The sequence below is a fragment of the Ascaphus truei genome, chromosome 22 (assembly GCF_040206685.1).
Source record: "Ascaphus truei isolate aAscTru1 chromosome 22, aAscTru1.hap1, whole genome shotgun sequence".
Classification (NCBI taxonomy): Eukaryota; Metazoa; Chordata; class Amphibia; order Anura; family Ascaphidae; genus Ascaphus; species Ascaphus truei.
The window spans coordinates 10,548,416-10,569,045 of NC_134504.1; the positions used below are offsets into that span (position 1 = coordinate 10,548,416).

Below are 20,630 nucleotides of genomic sequence, written 5' to 3' on the forward strand. Positions count from 1 at the left end.
TGTACTAATGGCAGTGACATGGTTAAGGGGTCAGTCTCTCCTAGGGGCAAAGTGTACTAATGGCAGTGACAGGGTTAAGGGGTCAGTCTCTCCTGGGGCAAAGTGTACTAATGGCAGTGAGAGGGTTAAGGGGTCAGTCTCTCCTAGGGGCAAAGTGTACTAATGGCAGTGACATGTTTAAGGGGTCAGTCTCTCCTAGGGGCAAAGTGTACTAATGGCAGTGACATGGTTAAGGGGTCAGTCCCTCCTAGGGGCAAAGTATACTAATGGCAGTGACATGTTTAAGGGGTCAGTCTCTCCTGGGGCAAAGTGTACTAATGGCAGTGACAGGGTTAAGGGGTCAGTCTCTCCTAGGGGCAAAGTGTACTAATGGCAGTGACATGGTTAAGGGGTCAGTCCCTCCTAGGGGCAAAGTATACTAATGGCAGTGACATGGTTAAGGGGTCAGTCCCTCCAGGTCAGGTTTTCAGAATATCCCTGCTTCACCACTAGTGAGCCACTGATTGAGCCACCTGTGCTGAAGCAGGGATGTCCTGCAAACCTGACCTGTTGGTGGCCTTTGTGGACTGGAGTCGGCCGCCCCTGTGCTAATGCATGTCACAGGTTTCAGCACAGGCTGATGTGATAAACGATTTGAGCCACATACTGTAGTAGCATTGCATTTTAGTTTGAAAGAAACATATATGTCTGCCTGCTTACATTTGTCGCTGGGATGGGGGAATTAAAAGGAATTGGCCTTATGCTGTCCGTGTAATTGTGTCCTTGTAAAATGACCTTCAGAAAACCTTTCGTGTCTTTCATTCCACTCGCAGGCAAAGAGATTTCGCTGGATATGACCAGGTATGTAAAATTGCATATTATTACTCATTTAACCTTCTCACGGGCAAAAGGGGAGGCCGACCTTCACCCCTTCACTGTCAATGTGTAGCGTGGCAGCGTATGGCTCAAATAGAGCCTTACCCGCCACCCCATCCCAGGTCAAATTGTGTTGCTATGGGAACCTGCAGTTATCTGTTGTCGTGGAAACAAGTCCTCACTGTGGACCCTTCTTGTTTAGATCTCAATGCAGGACTATTAGCCCATCGCTGAGTAATGTTGTTACGCCCATTTAACCCCTTGTAGAGGGGCGAGATATTTTTGGGAGCCCAAAGTGTGACCTTGTTAGAGGATAAATTGTATATGCCCCATTCTCTGCCAGATTCAACTGCACCATGTGCTGAAATCCTGCGTTGTATCTTCATTATATGCAGTGGTGTATACCTGTGTTATATGCAGTGCTGTATACCTGTGTTATATGCAGTGCTGTATACTTGTGTTATATGCAGTGCCGTATACTTGTGTTATATGCAGTGCTATATACTTGTTATATTCAGTGCCGTATACTTGTGTTATATGCAGTGCCGTATACTTGTGTTATATGCAGTGCCGTATACTTGTGTTATATGCAATGGCGTATACCTGTTCATTTCAGCTCTGGAGACCCCCCTAGCTCCTGAGACACGTATGTCCTCAGAAGGTAGCGCCGGCATATTTTAAATCCTCCTCGCCGCACAGGCCAATAGGAAACAGGATAAGATGGCATCGCAACTTCCTATTGGCCCATGTAACACAGGAGATGTTAAACCGCCATTTTGTTTCCCCTAGATGGCACGGTAGTGGCGCTGGCTTTATAGTTATGTATCTCTAGAACCCAGGAGGGGGGGGTCCCAGGTGGGGGAGGTCCCTGGGGGGAGGGGGTCCCCAGAAGTGATATTAACATGTTTCAGCCGCGAGGAACCCCTACCTTCCATCTATGTAAGATGTAAAAGTGAGAACGCAGGAGAGACGGCTGGTTTAATGTCTGTAAGAGGGACATGACTCCACCATTGGACGCCTGCCTGGCCTTCCCTTTAGCAATTGAGCTGCCCAAGAGAAGGAATTCAAAACAGGATATGAGACTCGCTCCCGTATCTAATAATAAAGCCGTTTTAGGTGCGGCTCAGCGAGTAACGACACCGACTCTATAAACAATGGCACTGAGTGTGGAGCAGGGGAGCCTGGTCCCATTCCCGGGGTCGGCTCCTTGTGACCTTGGGCAAGTCCATTTATCTCCCTGTGCCTCGGGCACCAAACACATAGATTGTTAGCTCTGCGGGGCAGGGGCCTGTGTGTGTAACATTCCTATGTGCTGCGTACCGCGCGCTATGCTGTGATTGTGACGCGCTCTGTGTCCTATTGGAAGAGAAGCGCTATATGATATAAAATTATTATTTGTTGTACTAATACATTGCTCATACTGGTGTTACTAGGGCCCAGTTACATCTTTATTAACAGCTCATCGGTGTGATGCTTAGGGGAAGTACTACTTCATGGAAAGGGTAGTGGATGCATTGCTTAGCCTCCCGACAGAGGTAGTAGAGGCTATTTTGGAATAAATGTAGGTTGTTGTTAGATGCTGACCCCTCAGACTATCGCCAACACTGTGTGACCGATCTCAGGCAGTATATAGTGTCCTGAGCTTGTGGGGGGAACACACGCTTAATAATCCCCCAAACTGCCCCTCAGTGTGTGCAGGCAGCATGGGGGGCTATAGCTGTCACTCACTGCAGGAGATTCCAAAGTCACGCCCCACAATGCCTCGCTGCTGTGGCTGCAAAGCATTGTGGGTGGTGACTTCGGAATCTTCTGCTGTAATTGACAGCTTTACCCTCCCCCTCCCCCCCCCCCCCTGCTAAGGTGCAGTTTGGGGTCTTACTAAGTGCACAGCCCCCACACTAGCTAAGGACCCCGCTATACTGCCTGGGATCCGACATTGCAGATTTTTGGGGGTGCCACGAACCCCTTCACTGATCCATCGGACGGCAAACGTAAACCCAAGGACTCCCGCACGTTCCCCTTTCATACCGCAGAATATCAGCAGTCTGTATGAACCTGACCCTCCTGAGCTGAAGCAGATATTTCTTTCTCCTCTTCCTTATTTTCAGGCCCACCAACTCAAACAATGACAAGCCCTCCGTGGCAATGAAAGCGGAGGAAGACTCCTATTTCGGTAACTTATTGTCACATTGCTAAATGTTTGTTCGTTTTGCACAGCTGTTAACCCCTTCTCCGACCGGCCCCTGCCATTGACCCACTTTTGAAACCACGTATGGGTGCTGAGTACCGACGTATCAGATGTAGGACACTTGAAAAAACCAGACGACGTAGAGCAGGGGAAGGCCAAGTCCAGCCCCCGAGAGCCACCAACGGGTCAGGTTTTCAGGATGTCCCTGCTTCAGCACAGGTGGCACAATCCGTGACTCGGTTACAATGACTGCGCACCCTCTGCTGAAGCAGGGATATCGCTAATACCCAGGGTTGCCACCTCTCTGGGTTTTACCCGGGTTTTTCCGGCACTTACCTCCGGGCTGCGGGTCGCCGCTGTCAATCTCCGGGTGGAGGCGGGGGGCTGGGTTTAAACCTCTGTGAACTAGAGGGGGGTTCCACAGAGCTGAAAATAAAGGGGCCTCAGCTCTGGGGACCCCCTGCTTCCTATAACCAAAAGCGGAGTCACGGTGGGGCAGCTCCTTTAATTAAAACAATATTATTGCAGGCACAATTTTTTTATAGAATCGGTCGGTACCAGAGGGTCACCTACAGTGCACGATTCATATCTCCAGGGACCCCCTCCCTTCCCCTCCCTTCCCTTCCTCTCTCCATTCCTGAGACTTTAAGCATTTTACATCTATAAAGTGACATTCAAATCAAAGATGGCTGCCGTGGTCATCCAATAGGAAGCTGCAATGTCATGCTCGGCCTAACGCCCAGCGCCAAGGAGCTGACAGTGTAGGGAAGAGAAAACAGGCGCAGGGAGACAAAGTGACTTGCACACTCCCACTTCAAACGCCAGTGGTCTAACCCAAGGGTGCGCAAACGTTTCCCCGTGCACACCCCTGCCTGCTCTCCTTGGCGCCTCGGTCCAACCCCCCCCCCCCCTCTCCCTGCTCGAACCCGGCATCAAATGATATGCGGGGTCATGTGTTCGTCATGCTGCCATGGTAACATGTGACCCCGCGGCGTCATTTAGCGCCGGGTTACGTGTATTACGCGTCGCGGGAAGTGTATTGTAGAGGCCTCGCGCGGTCCCCCCGGCATTTAATTTAATTGCCTGGGGGAGAGCGTGGGACCTCTATAACTGCTGCGCCCTCCTCCCCCCCCCCCCCCAGAAAATCTAGCACCCCCCAGTTTGCGCCCCGCTGGTCTAACCACCCCGCCATGTGGCTTTCCTTACTCATCTCTCTCCGTGTCCTTCACCCGCTTCTCTGTTCTAGTTTCAGGAACTGTCCACAACGAAGATGAAAATCACGTTGTCAAAACACCAGAACAAGGTAACATCCCAATGAACTATGGTCATCCCGTGCGTTAGGGCGGAGAGCGCCAGAAATAACACCTTGCGGGAACACAGGGGGGAGGAGGGGGTATGATACTTTGTATTGGGCCAACAAGTAGTGGATATGTTACAAGCTTTCCAACCTCTCAGGGTCCTTTGTGTGTGTGTGTATGTGTGTGTGTGTGTCAATGTGTGTGTGTGTGTGTCAATGTGTGTGTGTGTCAATGTGTGTGTGTGTCAATGTGTGTGTGTGTGTGTGTGTCAATGTGTGTGTGTGTCTGTGTGTGTGTCTGTGTGTGTGTGTGTCTGTGTGTGTGTCTGTGTGTGTGTGTCTGTGTGTCTGTGTGTGTGTGTCTGTGTGTGTGTGTCTGTGTGAGTCTCTGTGTGAGTCTCTCTGTGTGTGTGTGTGTGTGTGTGTGTGTGTGTGTGTGTGTGTGTGTGTGTGTGTGTGTGTGTGTGTGTGTGTGTGTCACAATAACCCAAAAGCCTATATATTGCTGAGGTCAGTACATCACGTTGACCTGTGGAAGTAATGAGGGGGAGTGAATGCTCCGAGTCTGGATCCGATGAGGAAACCGTGTATATTAGTAACAATGGCGATCTGTGTCTGCAGGACTCGACCAGCAAAACCATGAAGTGGAGTACACTGAGGTGGAGCTCGCGATGCCCGACCCTCATCGAGGTAATGCCCAAGGAGCAGATTGACTAAATGGTGCTAAAGCTTTGCGCGCCCTAACCCCTTCAATGCAGGAGGGTCCTGCCACCTCTGAGGCCACGGCGCCCTTCGCCACCTCCTGGCCATGTGATCGTTCCCGATGTCTACGTCATTCCGGCGATGTCGGCAAAAAATGTCCTTCGGGACCGAAACGTTGGTTTATTTGGATTTTTTGGGAGTTGCCCTGGAGATAGTCACCGTACCCAGTACATCACGGCGCTATGCCCGCTCTACAGGGGATAGCTGGCCACCGGATACATACCTACGGGGGAGGACATTTTGGTCAACATCACCGGGATGACGTAGACATCATGTGATCACTCAGGAGCGATCACATGATCCGGAAGCGACGCAGGGCGCCGCGGGCACAGAAGTAGCTGACCGGTAACGCTCTTACGATTGCTGCGTTGGTTTTCTGCGTGTGCATCCTTGTCATGATATACAGGATATGCTATAAGTGTCCCTGGTGTGCCGGACACCATGATGTACTTTGTACAGTACGTCCAAAGGGCGCTAAACGGTTTCAAGCAATTCTCCCCAAAAATGATGATTATTTTGTTTTTTTTTACCCTCACCTGAGCTGTGGTCACCTGACCTCCAAGGACCACCCAGTTCCGCGGTGTGCCAGTCTTGACGCCCAAAAAAAACCCCTACAAATATGGCTGTTGGGGGTCACGAATAAAACATAGCAATGTCATATCCCGATGATGTCACAGCTTCCTATTGGCTGGCTGAACGAACCCTGACACTACAGCCATTAAGTGTGTGGCTGGCAAATGTCGTGACCGTGAATTAGCTCAGGGAGGCCTCCCGGTTCAAGAAAGGATAAATACATATATATATATTTCGGGTGGCGCGGGCCACTGCTGTAGTCCCCGCCATTGATTCTGTGCCAATACATTTTCCAGCTCCTGTAAAGAAGGGGACTGATACAGTTTATAGTGAAATCAGAAAGTCTAACCCTGGTAAGTAAGCTAGAGACCAACAAACACGAGAGATCAAGGACATATTCAAGGTCGCCGGCGCATCAAGCTCCGGGTCGCGTTGGCGCACCCAGATCCGGCGTTATCCCTCCCCACCCCCCCCCCCACCCCCACCTTGGCTGGAGTGGGAGTTACCGCGGGATCAGGGGCGCAAACCCAAACCGGAGCGTGGACTCAGAAAGTCACCGCAGACACATCGGTGAAATATCGGTGACATTCGCCAACACTGGGCAGCAATGACAGGGTGAAAGGGTTCACCAGCATGCGTTATTGTGAAACTGCCATTGATACGAGTTTCCATGCAACAGTTCCCCGACTGGCACTGCCGCAGTTGAATGAATAACCCCCTCTGGGGTAAATGCTGTACACAGAGAAATTGCTGTCCGGCAGTCCGTTGTGCGTCTGACCGTTGCGCGTCTGACCGTTGCGCGTCTGTCCGTTGCGCGTCTGTCTGTTGCCCGCCTGACCGTTACCCGCCTGTCCGTTACCCGTCTGTCCGTTACGCGCCTGTCCGTTACCCGCCTGACCGTTACCCGTCTGTCCGTTACCCCATCTTTCTTTTTTTTTTTTACATTTTTTCTACAACAGTAAAAACCAGTTATTCCCGGCGCTTTCCTTTATTTAAACGCTTTCTTTTTTTCTTTTGTTGTTCGCTCACTTTAATTACATAGTTACATAGTTACATAGTTCATTACATTCAGCACAATCCTCCCCCCGCCCCCCTGACATCTGGAATTCAGATATCCTGGTAGCCCTCTGCAGGGCATTTCCTCGCCTCATAATGTCATCCGGAGAGGGGCCGTATATATAGCATGCGTGCTGATCCTTTTACCATATGGCGTATATACAGGGGGTAGACGACACTGCCTTTAACAGCTTAATTGCCAGGGGTCAGCAATGCTCTGGCAACCAAAGGGTGTTAAAGCAGTCCAAGGTTTAGGGCACCATTCACTAAGTGATGCTAAAGCCCAAAGCCACCCCACGACCTTATTTAAAGTTACAAAGTTACATAGTGACATAGTGACATAGTTACAAAGTTACATAGTAGATGTGGTCGAAAAAAGACGTACGTCCATCAAGTTCAACCTATGCTAATTTTAGACGACAGATACTTTATCCTATATCTCTACTTCCTTATTGATCCAGAGGAAGGCAAACAAAAAACCCCAGTGTCACATCATCCAATGATATCTCATAAGGGGAAAATATAAATTCCTTCCTGACTCCAAGAATTGGCAATCAGATTACTCCCTGGATCATCATCCTTCCCATGTATACTTATTTGGTATATCCCTGTATACCTTTCCTTTCTAAAGATGTACCCAACCTTTTTTTGTGAACATATCTACTGTATCTGCCATCCCAGTCCCCATGGGTAATGGATGAAAGTGGATTCATGGTAGTGGCATGTGCATTATTAGGTGACATTTCCGTGCCCGATGCCTTACTGAAAATAATCACACGCGCGCATGCGTGTTTTTTTAAATGTATGATTTAGTAACTTGCGATGTAACCATTATAACGAAACGCCCGGGCGACCTCTCTTGTGACCGGACCGGTGGAGAAAGATTCTCCGCGAAGGCTGCATGGAATACCCACCAATCTCTTCCCCTCTGCTGGTCGGTGCAAACGTAATAGCCCGGTCATTGTCAGCCAAAGAGATATAGGGGAAGAGCAACCATTAAGATGACTGTAACACACCAGGGCCAAAAAAATAGAAACGTATTATGATTTAAAGCAGCAGTCCAGTTTCTCCCCCCCTCCCCTTTAATATGTGCATCAATATAATTCACACAATGATAAGTAATTAGCTAAGTTGCTGATCATTCGACTCGGGGGTTCACTAAATGGCTGTCAGTGTAGCAGAAGAGGACCAAAGATGCACAGTTCTGTGGGGAAGATCATATGACCAGGCAGTCACTAGATGCAATTTGTGCACTGCTAGAGAGAGGGCAGGGCTCAAAAAGGGGATGTGCCCGAGCCTGGTTCAGAAGAGGAAGTGGGTGTGACTTTGTAAACGGTTGCTATAGAAACAAAAAAAAATGCTTGTTACATTATAATACATTAACAATGTCATTCAGAGTTGTTTTAAAAAAAAAAAACGCTACAAGTATTTTCTCATAGAACTGATTTATGTAAAAAAAAATAAAACACACATAGGATATCGCTTGGTCGGCAGCTTTAAAAAAGGATAAAGAAGCATACAGAAGTCAGAATCTGTCAGCCCACCTGCTTTCCCTCATCACACGCCGACAAATTCGGGAGGTATTTTTGGAAGGCGTTAGGACGCTTTGTTGTTTTGAAGGGTTTTTTTTTTCCCCCTGAGTTGCTGCACAGGAAAAAGGTTTCCCGCAGATAAGGGCAGTATCACACGAGTCTGTCTGTGGCGGCCGGCGTTTCGATTTCATTGTTTACAGATGGCCGCGGCTGATAACGCGCAGAGCTGCCGCGCTTTGGAGCAGGGAAAAATATTCAGGCAAACTCCAGCCGAGATAACGGCCAATTCTGGTCGCATTCGCTTGTATAAACTTAAAAAAAAAAAAAGTTTGGGGGGAGGCAGAGGAAACCACCTCTTAGGCCCAGATACATCAAGCAGTGCTAAGGAAAAAGTGTGGGGGGGGGGGGTGCGCTCCGAAAATGAGTACATTTTTGGTCAACTTGCATGCAATGCTGATTGAGCCTCCTGTGCTGAAGCTGTGACTGATTAAGCCACCTGTGCTGAAGCTGTGACTGATTGAGCCACCTGTGCTGAAGCTGTGACTGATTGAGCCACCTGTGCTGAAGCTGTGACTGATTGAGCCACCTGTGCTGAAGCTGGGACTGATTGAGCCACCCGTGCTAAAGCTGGGACTGATTGAGCCACCCGTGCTGAAGCTGGGACTGATTGAGCCACCTGTGCTGAAGCTGGGACTGATTGAGCCACCTGTGCTGAAGCTGTGACTGATTGAGCCACCTGTGCTGAAGCTGTGACTGATTGAGCCACCTGTGCTGAAGCTGTGACTGATTGAGCCACCTGTGCTGAAGCTGGGACTGATTGAGCCACCCGTGCTGAAGCTGGGACTGATTGAGCCACCTGTGCTGAAGCTGGGACTGATTGAGCCACCCGTGCTGAAGCTGGGACGGATTGAGCCACCTGTGCTGAAGCTGGGACTGATTAAGCCACCTGTGCTGAAGCTGTGACTGATTGAGCCACCTGTGCTGAAGCTGTGACTGATTGAGCCACCTGTGCTGAAGCTGTGACTAATTGAGCCACCTGTGCTGAAGCTGGGACTGATTGAGCCACCCGTGCTGAAGCTGGGACTGATTGAGCCACCTGTGCTGAAGCTGTGACTGATTGAGCCACCTGTGCTGAAGCTGGGACTGATTGAGCCACCTGTGCTGAAGCTGTGACTGATTGAGCCACCTGTGCTGAAGCTGTGACTGATTGAGCCACCTGTGCTGAAGCTGTGACTGATTGAGCCACCTGTGCTGAAGCTGGGACTGATTGAGCCACCCGTGCTGAAGCTGGGACTGATTGAGCCACCTGTGCTGAAGCTGGGACTGATTGAGCCACCCGTGCTGAAGCTGGGACGGATTGAGCCACCTGTGCTGAAGCTGGGACTGATAGAGCCACCTGTGCTGAAGCTGGGACTGATTGAGCCACCTGTGCTGAAGCTGGGACTGATTGAGCCACCTGTGCTGAAGCTGGGACTGATTGAGCCACCTGTGCTGAAGCTGGGACCGATAGAGCCACCTGTGCGGAAGCTGGGACCGATAGAGCCACCTGTGCTGAAGCTGGGACTGATTGAGCCACCCGTGCTGAAGCTGGGACGGATTGAGCCACCTGTGCTGAAGCTGGGACTGATAGAGCCACCTGTGCTGAAGCTGGGACTGATTGAGCCACCTGTGCTGAAGCTGGGACTGATTGAGCCACCTGTGCTGAAGCTGTGACTGATTGAGCCACCTGTGCTGAAGCTGGGACCGATAGAGCCACCTGTGCGGAAGCTGGGACTGATTGAGCCACCTGTGCTGAAGCTGGGACTGATTGAGCCACCTGTGCTGAAGCTGGGACTGATTGAGCCACCTGTGCTGAAGCTGGGACCGATAGAGCCACCTGTGCGGAAGCTGGGACTGATTGAGCCACCTGTGCTGAAGCTGGGACCGATAGAGCCACCTGTGCTGAAGCTGGGACTGATTGAGCCACCTGTGCTGAAGCTGGGACTGATTGAGCCACCTGTGCTGAAGCTGGGACCGATAGAGCCACCTGTGCGGAAGCTGGGACCGATAGAGCCACCTGTGCGGAAGCTGGGACCGATAGAGCCACCTGTGCTGAAGCTGGGACTGATTGAGCCACCTGTGCTGAAGCTGGGACTGATTGAGCCACCTGTGCTGAAGCTGGGACCGATAGAGCCACCTGTGCGGAAGCTGGGACCGATAGAGCCACCTGTGCTGAAGCTGGGACTGATTGAGCCACCTGTGCTGAAGCAGGGACTGACTGATAACATCTCCATTTCTCCTTAGCACTGCTAGATGTATCTGGGCCTTAACCCCATCAGCGCTGTGTCTTCCAGGAGACTCACTAACCTCCAAAATAGAGATGTGGGTGTCAAAGCCTAAAACATTTTGGGGGGTGGGGGGTGGTCACCGAGGGAGGGGGGGGTGGTCACCGAGGGAGGGGGGGGTGGTCACCGAGGGAGGGGGGGGTGGTCACCGGGGGGTGGGGGTGGTCACTGGGGGGTGGGGGGGTGGGGGTGGTCACCAAGGGAGGGGAGTGGGAGTGGTCACCAAGGGAGGGGGGGTTGGTCACCGGGGGGTAGGGGGGGTTAATCACCGAGGGAGGGGGGGGTTGGTCACTGAGGGAGGGGGGGGTTGGTCACTGAGGGAGGGGGGGGTTGGTCACTGAGGGAGGGGGGGTTGGTCACCGGGGGGTGGGGGGCGGTGGTGGTCACCGGGGGGTGCGGGGTGTGGGTGGTCACCGAGGGAGGGGGGTGGGGGTGGTCACCGAGGGAGGGGGGGTTGGTCACCAGGGGGTGGGGGGTAGGTTCAACATTTCGGAAATGTAAAACTGCGACAATTTACCCGGAAAGATCTTTTAATCGACTTAGAACGATTTGCAAACGGCGTACAAAACTGGGACGCGCTTCCGACTTCAGGGCGAATGAATCTGCTGTTTCAGGTGCTTTTAAATTCCTTTTCCCAACAGTATAGCGAAGAAACGTGCGATTCTTCCATCCAGGCGCAGCAGCAGCGTTAAAATACACAGCCGCGGTCAAACCTCTGTCTCTTTCTCTCCGCAGGCGCAGGGGAGCGGCATTCTGCGGTGAGTACGCATTTTCATAGCAAAGTATGTATTGCTCTTTCACTTGGCTGCCGCTTCATTTCTTACCGTGCCGCTAAGCGCACCACGCCTAAAGTCCGCGTGCGTCCAACGCCGGTGTGGGTTACTGGATTCCAACGGGATTATTCGTACTGGCACTTGATGTGTGTGCTCACTAGTGCAGGGGGTGCTCAACTCCAGTCCCCCCCCCCCCCCCAACAGGACGGGTTTTGAGGATATCCCAGCTTCAGCACGGGTGGCTCAATCAGAGGCTCAGCCAAAGACTGGGACTGATTGAGCCACCCGTGCTGAAGCTGAGACGGATTGAGCCACCTGTGCTGAAGCTGAGACGGATTGAGCCACCTGTGCTGAAGCTGAGACGGATTGTGCCACCTGTCCTGAAGCTGAGACGGATTGTGCCACCTGTGCTGAAGCTGGGACGGATTGAGTCACCTGTGCTGAAGCTGAGACGGATTGAGCCACCTGTGCTGAATCAATCCTTTAGTCAGTGTAACTCAGCAGCTACAATGTATCCTTATATTACTACGGTAACAGTATCTATTGTTACAGTTTGCAGCTCAAACTGCTGGGAACATTGGCGACAAATGAACCCAAACAGGAAAGTGTTGCAAAGATCTTGCACTGCTGGGGAGGTGGGCTAAAGCCCGCTATAGAAATCAAAAAGATGCTCAGTATATTAAAACTTATTAAAAATGGCATTAAGCGTTGAATAATAATAATTTTAAAAAAAATGCATTCTCTAATACTACAGAACTGATTTATTTTTAAAAAAAAACACACCCGTAGGATATTGCACGGATTGCTCCTTTAAGTGAATTAAAGACGTTCTATGGATCTGGGTGTAAAATAAAATAAAAAGACTCCGAATATAATACACCCAACAATGCAGAATGAGACTTTCTTGGCTAAGACGCCTTTTCATTGTTAAGATATTTCCTTCGATGTGTTTTCAAAGACTGCGTTCTTCAGCTCGCGTCGCAACCTGTCGATTCAAATTTCAGGAAGGAAACCCCCTCCCAGTTCCCTTACAGAGTAACCCAATTAATTCGACTTCTTCTGCTCCGATATGGGGTTTCAAATCTGCTCGCTCAAATGATGGTTTGTTTGCTCTTGTGCGGGTCACATTCCCTGTGTTTATTTAAATTAGAGTGGGAATGCGTCCGTTTGGCCGCCGTGAAGTTGATATATCGTTTTATTGTCTCTGCTGTGAAAAAAAAGAAGTAATATGCAGTAACAATGAAGCCACTGGGGTATAATCTCCCGAGATGTACACAGAACCCGTGTGGAAGGGACAAACTGGGTGTGGGCGTCTGTGTGCGTGTCTGTGTGTGCGTCTGTGTGTGCGTCTGTGTGTGCGTCTGTGTGGGCGTCTGTGTGGGCGTCTGTGTGGGCGTCTGTGTGGGCGTCTGTGTGGGCGTCTGTGTGTGCGTCTGTGTGGGCGTCTGTGTGGGCGTCTGTGTGGGCGTCTGTGTGGGCGTCTGTGTGGGCGTCTGTGTGTGCTAGCTGTGTGGGCGTCTGTGTGTGCGTCTGTGTGGACGTCTGTGTGGGCGTCTGTGTGGGCGTCTGTGTGGGCGTCTGTGTGGGCGTCTGTGTGTGCGTCTGTGTGGGCGTCTGTGTGGGCGTCTGTGTGGGCGTCTGTGTGTGCGTCTGTGTGTGCTAGCTGTGTGGGCGTCTGTGTGGGCGTCTGTGTGGGCGTCTGTGTGGGCTAGCTGTGTGGGCTAGCTGTGTGTGCTAGCTGTGTGTGCTAGCTGTGTGTGCTAGCTGTGTGTGCTAGCTGTGTGTGCTGTCTGTGTGTGCTGTCTGTGTGGGCGTCTGTGTGGGCGTCTGTGTGGGCGTCTGTGTGGGCGTCTGTGTGGGCGTCTGTGTGGGCGTCTGTGTGGGCGTCTGTGTGGGCGAGCTGTGTGGGCGTCTGTGTGTGCTAGCTGTGTGTGCATCTGTGTGTGCTAGCTGTGTGTGCGTCTGTGTGTGCGTCTGTGTGGGCGTCTGTGTGTGCGTCTGTGTGGGCGTCTGTGTGTGCGTCTGTGTGTGCGTCTGTGTGTGCTAGCTGTGTGTGCGTCTGTGTGTGCTAGCTGTGTGGGCGTCTGTGTGGGCGTCTGTGTGGGCGTCTGTGTGGGCGTCTGTGTGTGCTAGCTATGTGTGCTAGCTGTGTGTGCGTCTGTGTGTGCGTCTGTGTGTGCGTCTGTGTGTTCGTCTGTGTGTGCGTCTGTGTGGGCGTCTGTGTGGGTGTGTGCGTCTGTGTGTGTTAGCTGTGAAAAGCACCCAGCCCCACTGCTGACAATGTATTAGTGTTAAAGGGTTTAAAGCAAGGGGGTTGCCAACTCCAAACCTTAAGGGCCGCCAACAGGTCAGGTTTTCAGGATACTTCGGCTTCGGACAGGGGGCTCAATCAGTCCCAGCTTCAGCACAGGGGGCTCAGTCAGTCCCAGCTTCAGCACAGGGGGCTCAGTCAGTGCCAGCTTCAGCACAGGGGGCTCAGTCAGTGCCAGCTTCAGCACAGGTGGCTCAATCAGTCCCAGCTTCAGCACAGGGGGCTCAGTCAGTGCCAGCTTCAGCACAGGTGGCTCAATCAGTCCCAGCTTCAGCACAGGGGGCTCAGTCAGTGCCAGCTTCAGCACAGGGGGCTCAGTCAGTGCCAGCTTCAGCACAGGGGGCTCAGTCAGTGCCAGCTTCAGCACAGGTGGCTCAATCAGTCCCAGCTTCAGCACAGGGGGCTCAGTCAGTGCCAGCTTCAGCACAGGGGGCTCAGTCAGTGCCAGCTTCAGCACAGGGGGCTCAGTCAGTGCCAACTTCAGCACAGGTGGCCCAATCAGTCCCAGCATCAGCACAGGTGGTGTAATTGATTGAGCCACCTGTGCTGAAGCTGGGATATCCTGAAAACCGGACCTGTTTGGTGACTGGAGTTGAGCCCCCCTGGTCTGAGAGACGTTAGCACAGTCTGAGAACAGGATGCAAGCGTCCATTGAATTCACTGTTGTGCTAAGTCCCAGCCGGCTGACAGACTCGTAGTGTTATTCTATTGATGTTCTATGTCTATTGATCCAGAAAAACCAAGTGCAAGCAACATTATGACTCCAGTAAATGGCAATTAAACCGCTCCCTGGATCAACACTGTTTTAATTGTGTACATATACTACTGTACATTTCCTTTCTAACAAAAAAAAGCCCAGATATTAACTTAAACGTATATACTGTATCTGCCATCACAGCCACCGCGGGGTGATACACAGTAATGAACATTGAAATGTCCCTTTCTCCCATCCCCGTTGAATACCCTCTGATAAGCGTACAGCACAAGGCATTAAAGAGGCAATCCAGGCAGCTTTAAAAAAAAAAAAATCAAATCTTTTTATTCGTTTTAATATCCGCAGCCTTTGATTACCTTTATGGAAAACTAATTACCTAAGCTGCTGATCGATTTGTACTCCTGTGATCGATCAGCAGAGATCCTGCTTCCCTGGGTCTCACTAAATGGCCGCCTCTCAGTTTCAAATCAATCCATCAGTCCGTGTAACTCAGCAGCTACAATGTATCCTAATATTAATAAGGTAACATTATCTATTGTTACAGTTTGAAGCTACAACAGTAGATGGACTGTACGTATAATTTTGAGGCACAGTTAGTACCTGCCCCAAAGAGCTTACAATCTAATTTCCGTGCCGGAGGCACCGGGAGATAGAATTACTTGCCCAATGTCTCAAGGACCCGACACTGGGACTTGATCTGGGTTCACCCACTTCAAAGGTAGTGATTATCCCACGGAGCCGCTCCTCGCCCCGGGGCGGTCCTGGGACGTCACCCTCTATATACCCATCTTGTATATAGGGATCGTGGGATATAACCCTTCACATGCCAACGCTATGTAAAGCGGAATGGGACCTTTCTCCGATGCTGCCGTTCAGCTGCCGGGCACAGTCAGCCCCCGGCCGTTTCACCCCTAATGTGAGGGGTTAGCATTAGGGGTTAATTGTTGGGGTTTCAGGGTAAGGGATTAAGCTTTTTAGGGTAAAGGGTAAGGTTAAGCTTTTTATGGCAGGGGTACGATTAGGAGGTTTTAGGGTAAGGGGTAAGGTTAGGGGATTTTTAGTAAGGGGTTAGGGGTTAGGCGTTTAGGGTAAGGTTAGGGGATTTTGAGTAAGGGGTTAGGGGTTTAGGGTAAGGGTAAGGTTAGGGGATTTTGAGTAAGGGGTTAGAGGGTAAGGGTAAGGTTAGGGGATTTTGAGTAAGGGGTTAGGGGTTTAGGGTAAGGGTAAGGTTAGGGGATTTTGAGTAAGGGGTTATGGGCTTAGAGTAAGGGGTAAGGTTAGGGGATTTTGAGTAAGGGGTTTAGGGTAAGGGGTAAGGTTAGGGGATTTTGAGTAAGGGGTTAGGGGTTTAGGGTAAGGTTAGGGGATTTTGAGTAAGAGGTTAGGGGTTTAGGGTAAGGGGTAAGGTTAGGGGATTTTGAGTAAGAGGTTAGGGGTTTAGGGTAACGGGTAAGGTTATGCGCAATCTTTTTTTCCTGCGTCCCCCTGCCGGCTGTTTTAATGTTAACCCTTTAGGCACTGCACACATGTCCCATGCAGTGCTTCTTTAATGTTAACCCTTCAGGCACTGCACACATGTCCCATGCAGTGCTTCTTTAATGTTAACCCTTTAGGCACTGCACACATGTCCCATGCAGTGCTTCTTTAATGTTAACCCTTTAGGCACTGCACACATGTCCCATGCAGTGCTTCTTTAATGTTAACCCTTCAGGCACTGCACACATGTCCCATGCAGTGCTTCTTTAATGTTAACCCTTTAGGCACTGCACACATGTCCCATGCAGTGCTTCTTTAATGTTAACCCTTTAGGCACTGCACACATGTCCCATGCAGTGCTTCTTTAATGTTAACCCTTCAGGCACTGCACACATGTCCCATGCAGTGCTTCTTTAATGTTAACCCTTTAGGCGCTGCACGCTTGTCCCATGCAGTGCTTCTTTAATGTTAACCCTTTAGGCACTGCACGCTTGTCCCATGCAGTGCTTCTTTAATGTTAACCCTTTAGGCGCTGCACGCAGTACGTCACGCACCCCGTGCCGAGTGCTGCCGTGTTCCGTTTCCTCTCGTCTCCCTGCAGTAAGAAACACACGAGACAGTGTAATATTGGTAGTGTGGGACCTGCTGGAATGGGGTCACCGCGACGTGCTCGCGGGCTTATAATATTTGGGCCTAAGTATTGAACTAAATGAAGAAAGAATATAAATAAAACACACAGGAACGTACTAAATAATTTCTCACGTTGGATTAGCATTGGGGCTCTCGTCTTTTTGTTGTACAGGGGGGCCCCAGTAACGCGGCGGGTTCCGTTCTAAGGGCCCGCCGTAAAGCGAAAATCTCCGGAAAGCGGAACCGGCGATTTTCGGCATGTGCGCATGCGCAAACCGGCAATCTTCATTCTGCGCATGCGCACCCTCGGCAACCGCCCGCTCTGCGAATGCGCGACCTCTGACTTCCCCCGTTCTGCGCATGCGCAGACATGGCGGCCCCCTTCTCGGTACCGCCATATCAGCGGATCACCGAAAAGCGGGGCCTTGCTGTACACTCCTTATAAACCCCCCCTATTTTTTTTTTTCTCCCCCATCCTCCACAGAGAATAGAAGGCTCCCCCGATGCCACCTAGAAATCAAACAAACGGCTCAGCGGATGAAGAAGCATCACCTTGAAGGGAGAGAAGAAGCAGATGTTTGAAAAAAAACTCCACGGCACTTATTTATAAAATTGCAGTCTTACTCGTTGTAATTAATACCTCATCAGGGCGAACAATTAAGTCTACCAAGGATTTGGTATTATTAATAAGAATATACTTATAAATCGTGAACGTGCTTCTTTTTTTTTTTTTTTTTTTTTTTTTAACGTTCCCGCACTAAAATTAGTATCTTAGTTATACTCGGCAACATCATAGGCGCGCGGGGATGTCTTTGAAGCAGCACTGCCGGTTTGTAACAGCAAAAGTAAAAATATATATTTATATATTTTAAAAAAAATAGACTTCAGCAATTTACACTAATTATTTAGCAATTTTTTACTGTTTCCCCATTTACTCAATGAAAGGCCCCATCCGCCCCGGGTAAACCAGACCTGTTCACAAATAGTATGCAATAAACCAGGGGTGCGTAAACTTTTCCATCTGCGCCCCCCTGTCTGCTCTCCACGCTCGCCCCCCTCCCCCCCTTACCTTATCTGCGGCGTTTCTGATGCCGCGTTGCCATGGTGACATGTCGCCAGAAGCCGCCGGAGATACAGTAAGGGAACTTACAGTGGCCTTGTGCGCTCCCCACCGGCATTTCATTTAAATGCTTTGGGGAAGTGTGCGGGACCTCTGTAAGAGCCCCCCCAGTTTGCGCACCCCTGCAATAAACTATGACACACAGCACTCTCCAGGAATAAACCCAAAACAGATTCCTTCGGTTGGAACCACTCTGGTTCTTTGTCTAGCACGTGTGGTTCGAAACATTGAGAGAGAGGGGAGAGAGGAGAGAGAGAGAGGGGAGAGAGGAGGGAGAGAGAGAAGAGAGGATGGAGAGAGAAGAGAGAGGGGAGAAGGGAGAAAGAAGAGAGAGAGAGGGAGGAGGGAGAGAGAGGAGGGGAGAGAGGAGGGAGAGAGAGAAGAGAGGAGGGAGAGAGAGAAGAGAGGAGGGAGAGAGAGAAGAGAGGATGGAGAGAGAAGAGAGAGGGGAGAAGGGAGGAGGGAGAGAGAGGAGAGGGGAGAGGAGGGAGAGAGAAGAGAGGAGGGAGAGAGAGAAGAGAGGATGGAGAGAGAAGAGAGAGAGGGGGGGAGAGAGAAGAGAGGATGGAGAGAGGGGAGAAGGGAGAAAGAAGAGAGGGAGGAGGGAGAGAAGAGAGAGAGAGAAGGGAGAATTAAAGCACCCATACCAGAAGCTATGAAGAATTGACATGTATGCCACGCAATGTATGCTGGTTTGGGTGATGTATGATTTACGTGTGGGTGTGTATATATAAAATGAGCCAGGAGTGAGACACTGCGGGCTCATTTGCGTGTCATTACCCAGAATCCCTGGTTGCAGTGGAAGCATTGTATGCCAAGAGATAATGGGGAAAGGCAGGGGTGCGGACCTGACAGACGAGAATGTGCGCACACGGGGGATTTTTCTTTGAGATATATATATATATCTATTACAAACCTTCAGTAGAACTTTCTAGATAAAGAGGAACTAGATGCTTTAAATAGTTTTCCTGTTAGGGGAGTGAAAGTAAGAAACATGCCCTCCCCCCCCCTACCCGTTCAGAGATACAGCATTAGGCCGCAGCCATGCTAGGCGCGCGGCGGAGCGCGTGAGGTCACACCGTGCCTGCCGCAGTGGCAATTTGTGGCTATGTGTGGGGTCTGGAGGAGGAGACAGCAGCTTCCCCAGCAAGCGCAGGCGTTTCCCCCTGTGGAAAAATGCCTGAGCCGTGGAAGCTGTACGTGCCCGCGTCTTTGCCGCGAGCAGATTGGCGCGCCCACTTGTTTCTCCCCGCAATCTGACCACAGATTTCGGTTCTCTGCAGTAGGCGCAACCTCATCATTGCAACACTATAACACTAAAAGGGTTAAAAGCACTAATTACAACAATGCAATCCAAAAATTCCATAAATACGCACGCGTAGTCAAGTTACGTCTTTTCAGTTAAAACACAACCACTCAGACAGCCTTACCCTGTGCCCGTGACATCACGTGAGCGGTTCGCTGTCATTGGCTGAACCGCACACGTGACCCTGCCGTGGCGCGGCAAAATCATTTTGTCTCTAGCACCTTCCCGGCGCTCGCGTGCGTGCGCGCACTATGGCCTGCCTCATGGCGGCACGGCCTTTTGTTCGTGCCGCGCTAAGCCCGGGGGCGTGGCCTTACCCAGGCGTATCTGAATCCTGCAATGCTGCTACAAAACTTTTGCGCCCCCCCCCCCCATTTTGAAGTGTAACACAAACTTGAATCACCGCGTGGCCGGTAACTCAGTATGGCTTCTTCTGTGCTGAACAAGCTTGTTGTATATAAAGATTTTATACTAAGGCTTCAACGTCCCGTGTCACATCATTGTCAAACTCGCAGCAAGCTTCGCGGCCGCCATCTTATTTATTGTTTTGTACGGTGGATTTTGTACTTTCCAACGCGGCGTGTTTATTTGAAACGTCGTCACAACGTCCAGCCCGAGAAGACGAAGCTTTTCCGCGCGACAAGGTTTGAAGGAGCGATTCAGGCCGTTTACATATTTTTTTCCCCCCCCGATTTTTAACACGGGTTTGAAGCAGGGGGTCTCTGGACGTGAAGCCCGTTCATTTTAGGACCCCCTGCTTCCGGAGATACGTAGAGGGTGCGGGTAGCCGCTCCGGCTGGGTTTTAAGGCTCCTGCGTCGTGCGGGCTAATAGGAAGCCTCGCCTGATGATGTCACCGCTTCTTATGTCGGCCCCCCTGCAAAAATCTTGAAATGGCCCCCTAAAAAATCCCACAAAATAAATGTCGTTTCTACCTTGGTCAGCGGCAGTGCGAGCACCCCCCCCCCCACACCCTCACACACCTTGCACTAAGCCCCTCTCAGTCCCCCCCTCTCATCCTCACACTCGCTCTCTCTTTCTGTCGCCCCTCTCCCCGTGTCTCACCCCCTTTCATACTCCTCCCACCTCTCTCCCCCCTCACTCACTCTCCCCCTCCTCCGCTCTCCCCCTCCTCCGCTCTCGTCACACAACCCCGCTCCTCACTCAATTCCTCCAACCCCCACCCACACTCAATTCTTCAACCCCCCTCCCCCTACGGCTTACACACACACCCCAACTTAATCACAACACCCTCACACACTCCATCACAACGCGGGCACACACGTACACCATCACAACACACACAACACCCTCATACACTCCATCACAACGCACACATACACGCACACCATCACAACACACACTCAATCACAACACACAGTCACAACCCCCACCCACACTCAATTCTTCAACTCCCCGCCCCCCCCCCCCTACGGCTTACACACACACCCCAACTTAATCACAACACCCTCACACACTCCATCACAACGCGGGCACACACGCACACACACTCAATCACAACACACAGTCACAACACACACACTCAATCACAACAATCACACACTCTTTGGCCTGGGGGTTGGGGGGGGTTTATCAATCAGGTTTTCAAAATCAAGTTCTGCATTATATGTATGAAGTCTTATATATTTGTTAAAGGTTTGTCAGTTTTATAGCACTAAAAGTTTGATGCACACATTTTTTTTAAATAAAATC

The 20,630-nt window shown here is 50.9% G+C and overlaps 1 protein-coding gene across 2 annotated transcripts in view; it reads left to right on the forward strand.

The window, feature by feature from the left end:
* Positions 1 to 17,953, forward strand: part of PECAM1 (platelet and endothelial cell adhesion molecule 1) — a 39,096-nt gene extending 21,143 nt beyond the window's left edge. Inside the window, exons 10-16 of one of the 2 annotated variants that reach the window (XM_075579947.1) lie at positions 813 to 840; positions 2,964 to 3,028; positions 4,290 to 4,346; positions 4,962 to 5,030; positions 5,972 to 6,028; positions 11,323 to 11,345; positions 16,977 to 17,953. In XM_075579947.1, the coding sequence (XP_075436062.1) occupies positions 813 to 840; positions 2,964 to 3,028; positions 4,290 to 4,346; positions 4,962 to 5,030; positions 5,972 to 6,028; positions 11,323 to 11,345; positions 16,977 to 17,006 (329 nt within the window). In that variant the 3' untranslated portion in view covers positions 17,007 to 17,953. The remainder of the gene's footprint in view (positions 1 to 812; positions 841 to 2,963; positions 3,029 to 4,289; positions 4,347 to 4,961; positions 5,031 to 5,971; positions 6,029 to 11,322; positions 11,346 to 16,976) is intronic. The other variant, XM_075579948.1, reaches the window with a different exon arrangement.
* The last annotated feature ends 2,677 nt before the right edge of the window (positions 17,954 to 20,630 follow it).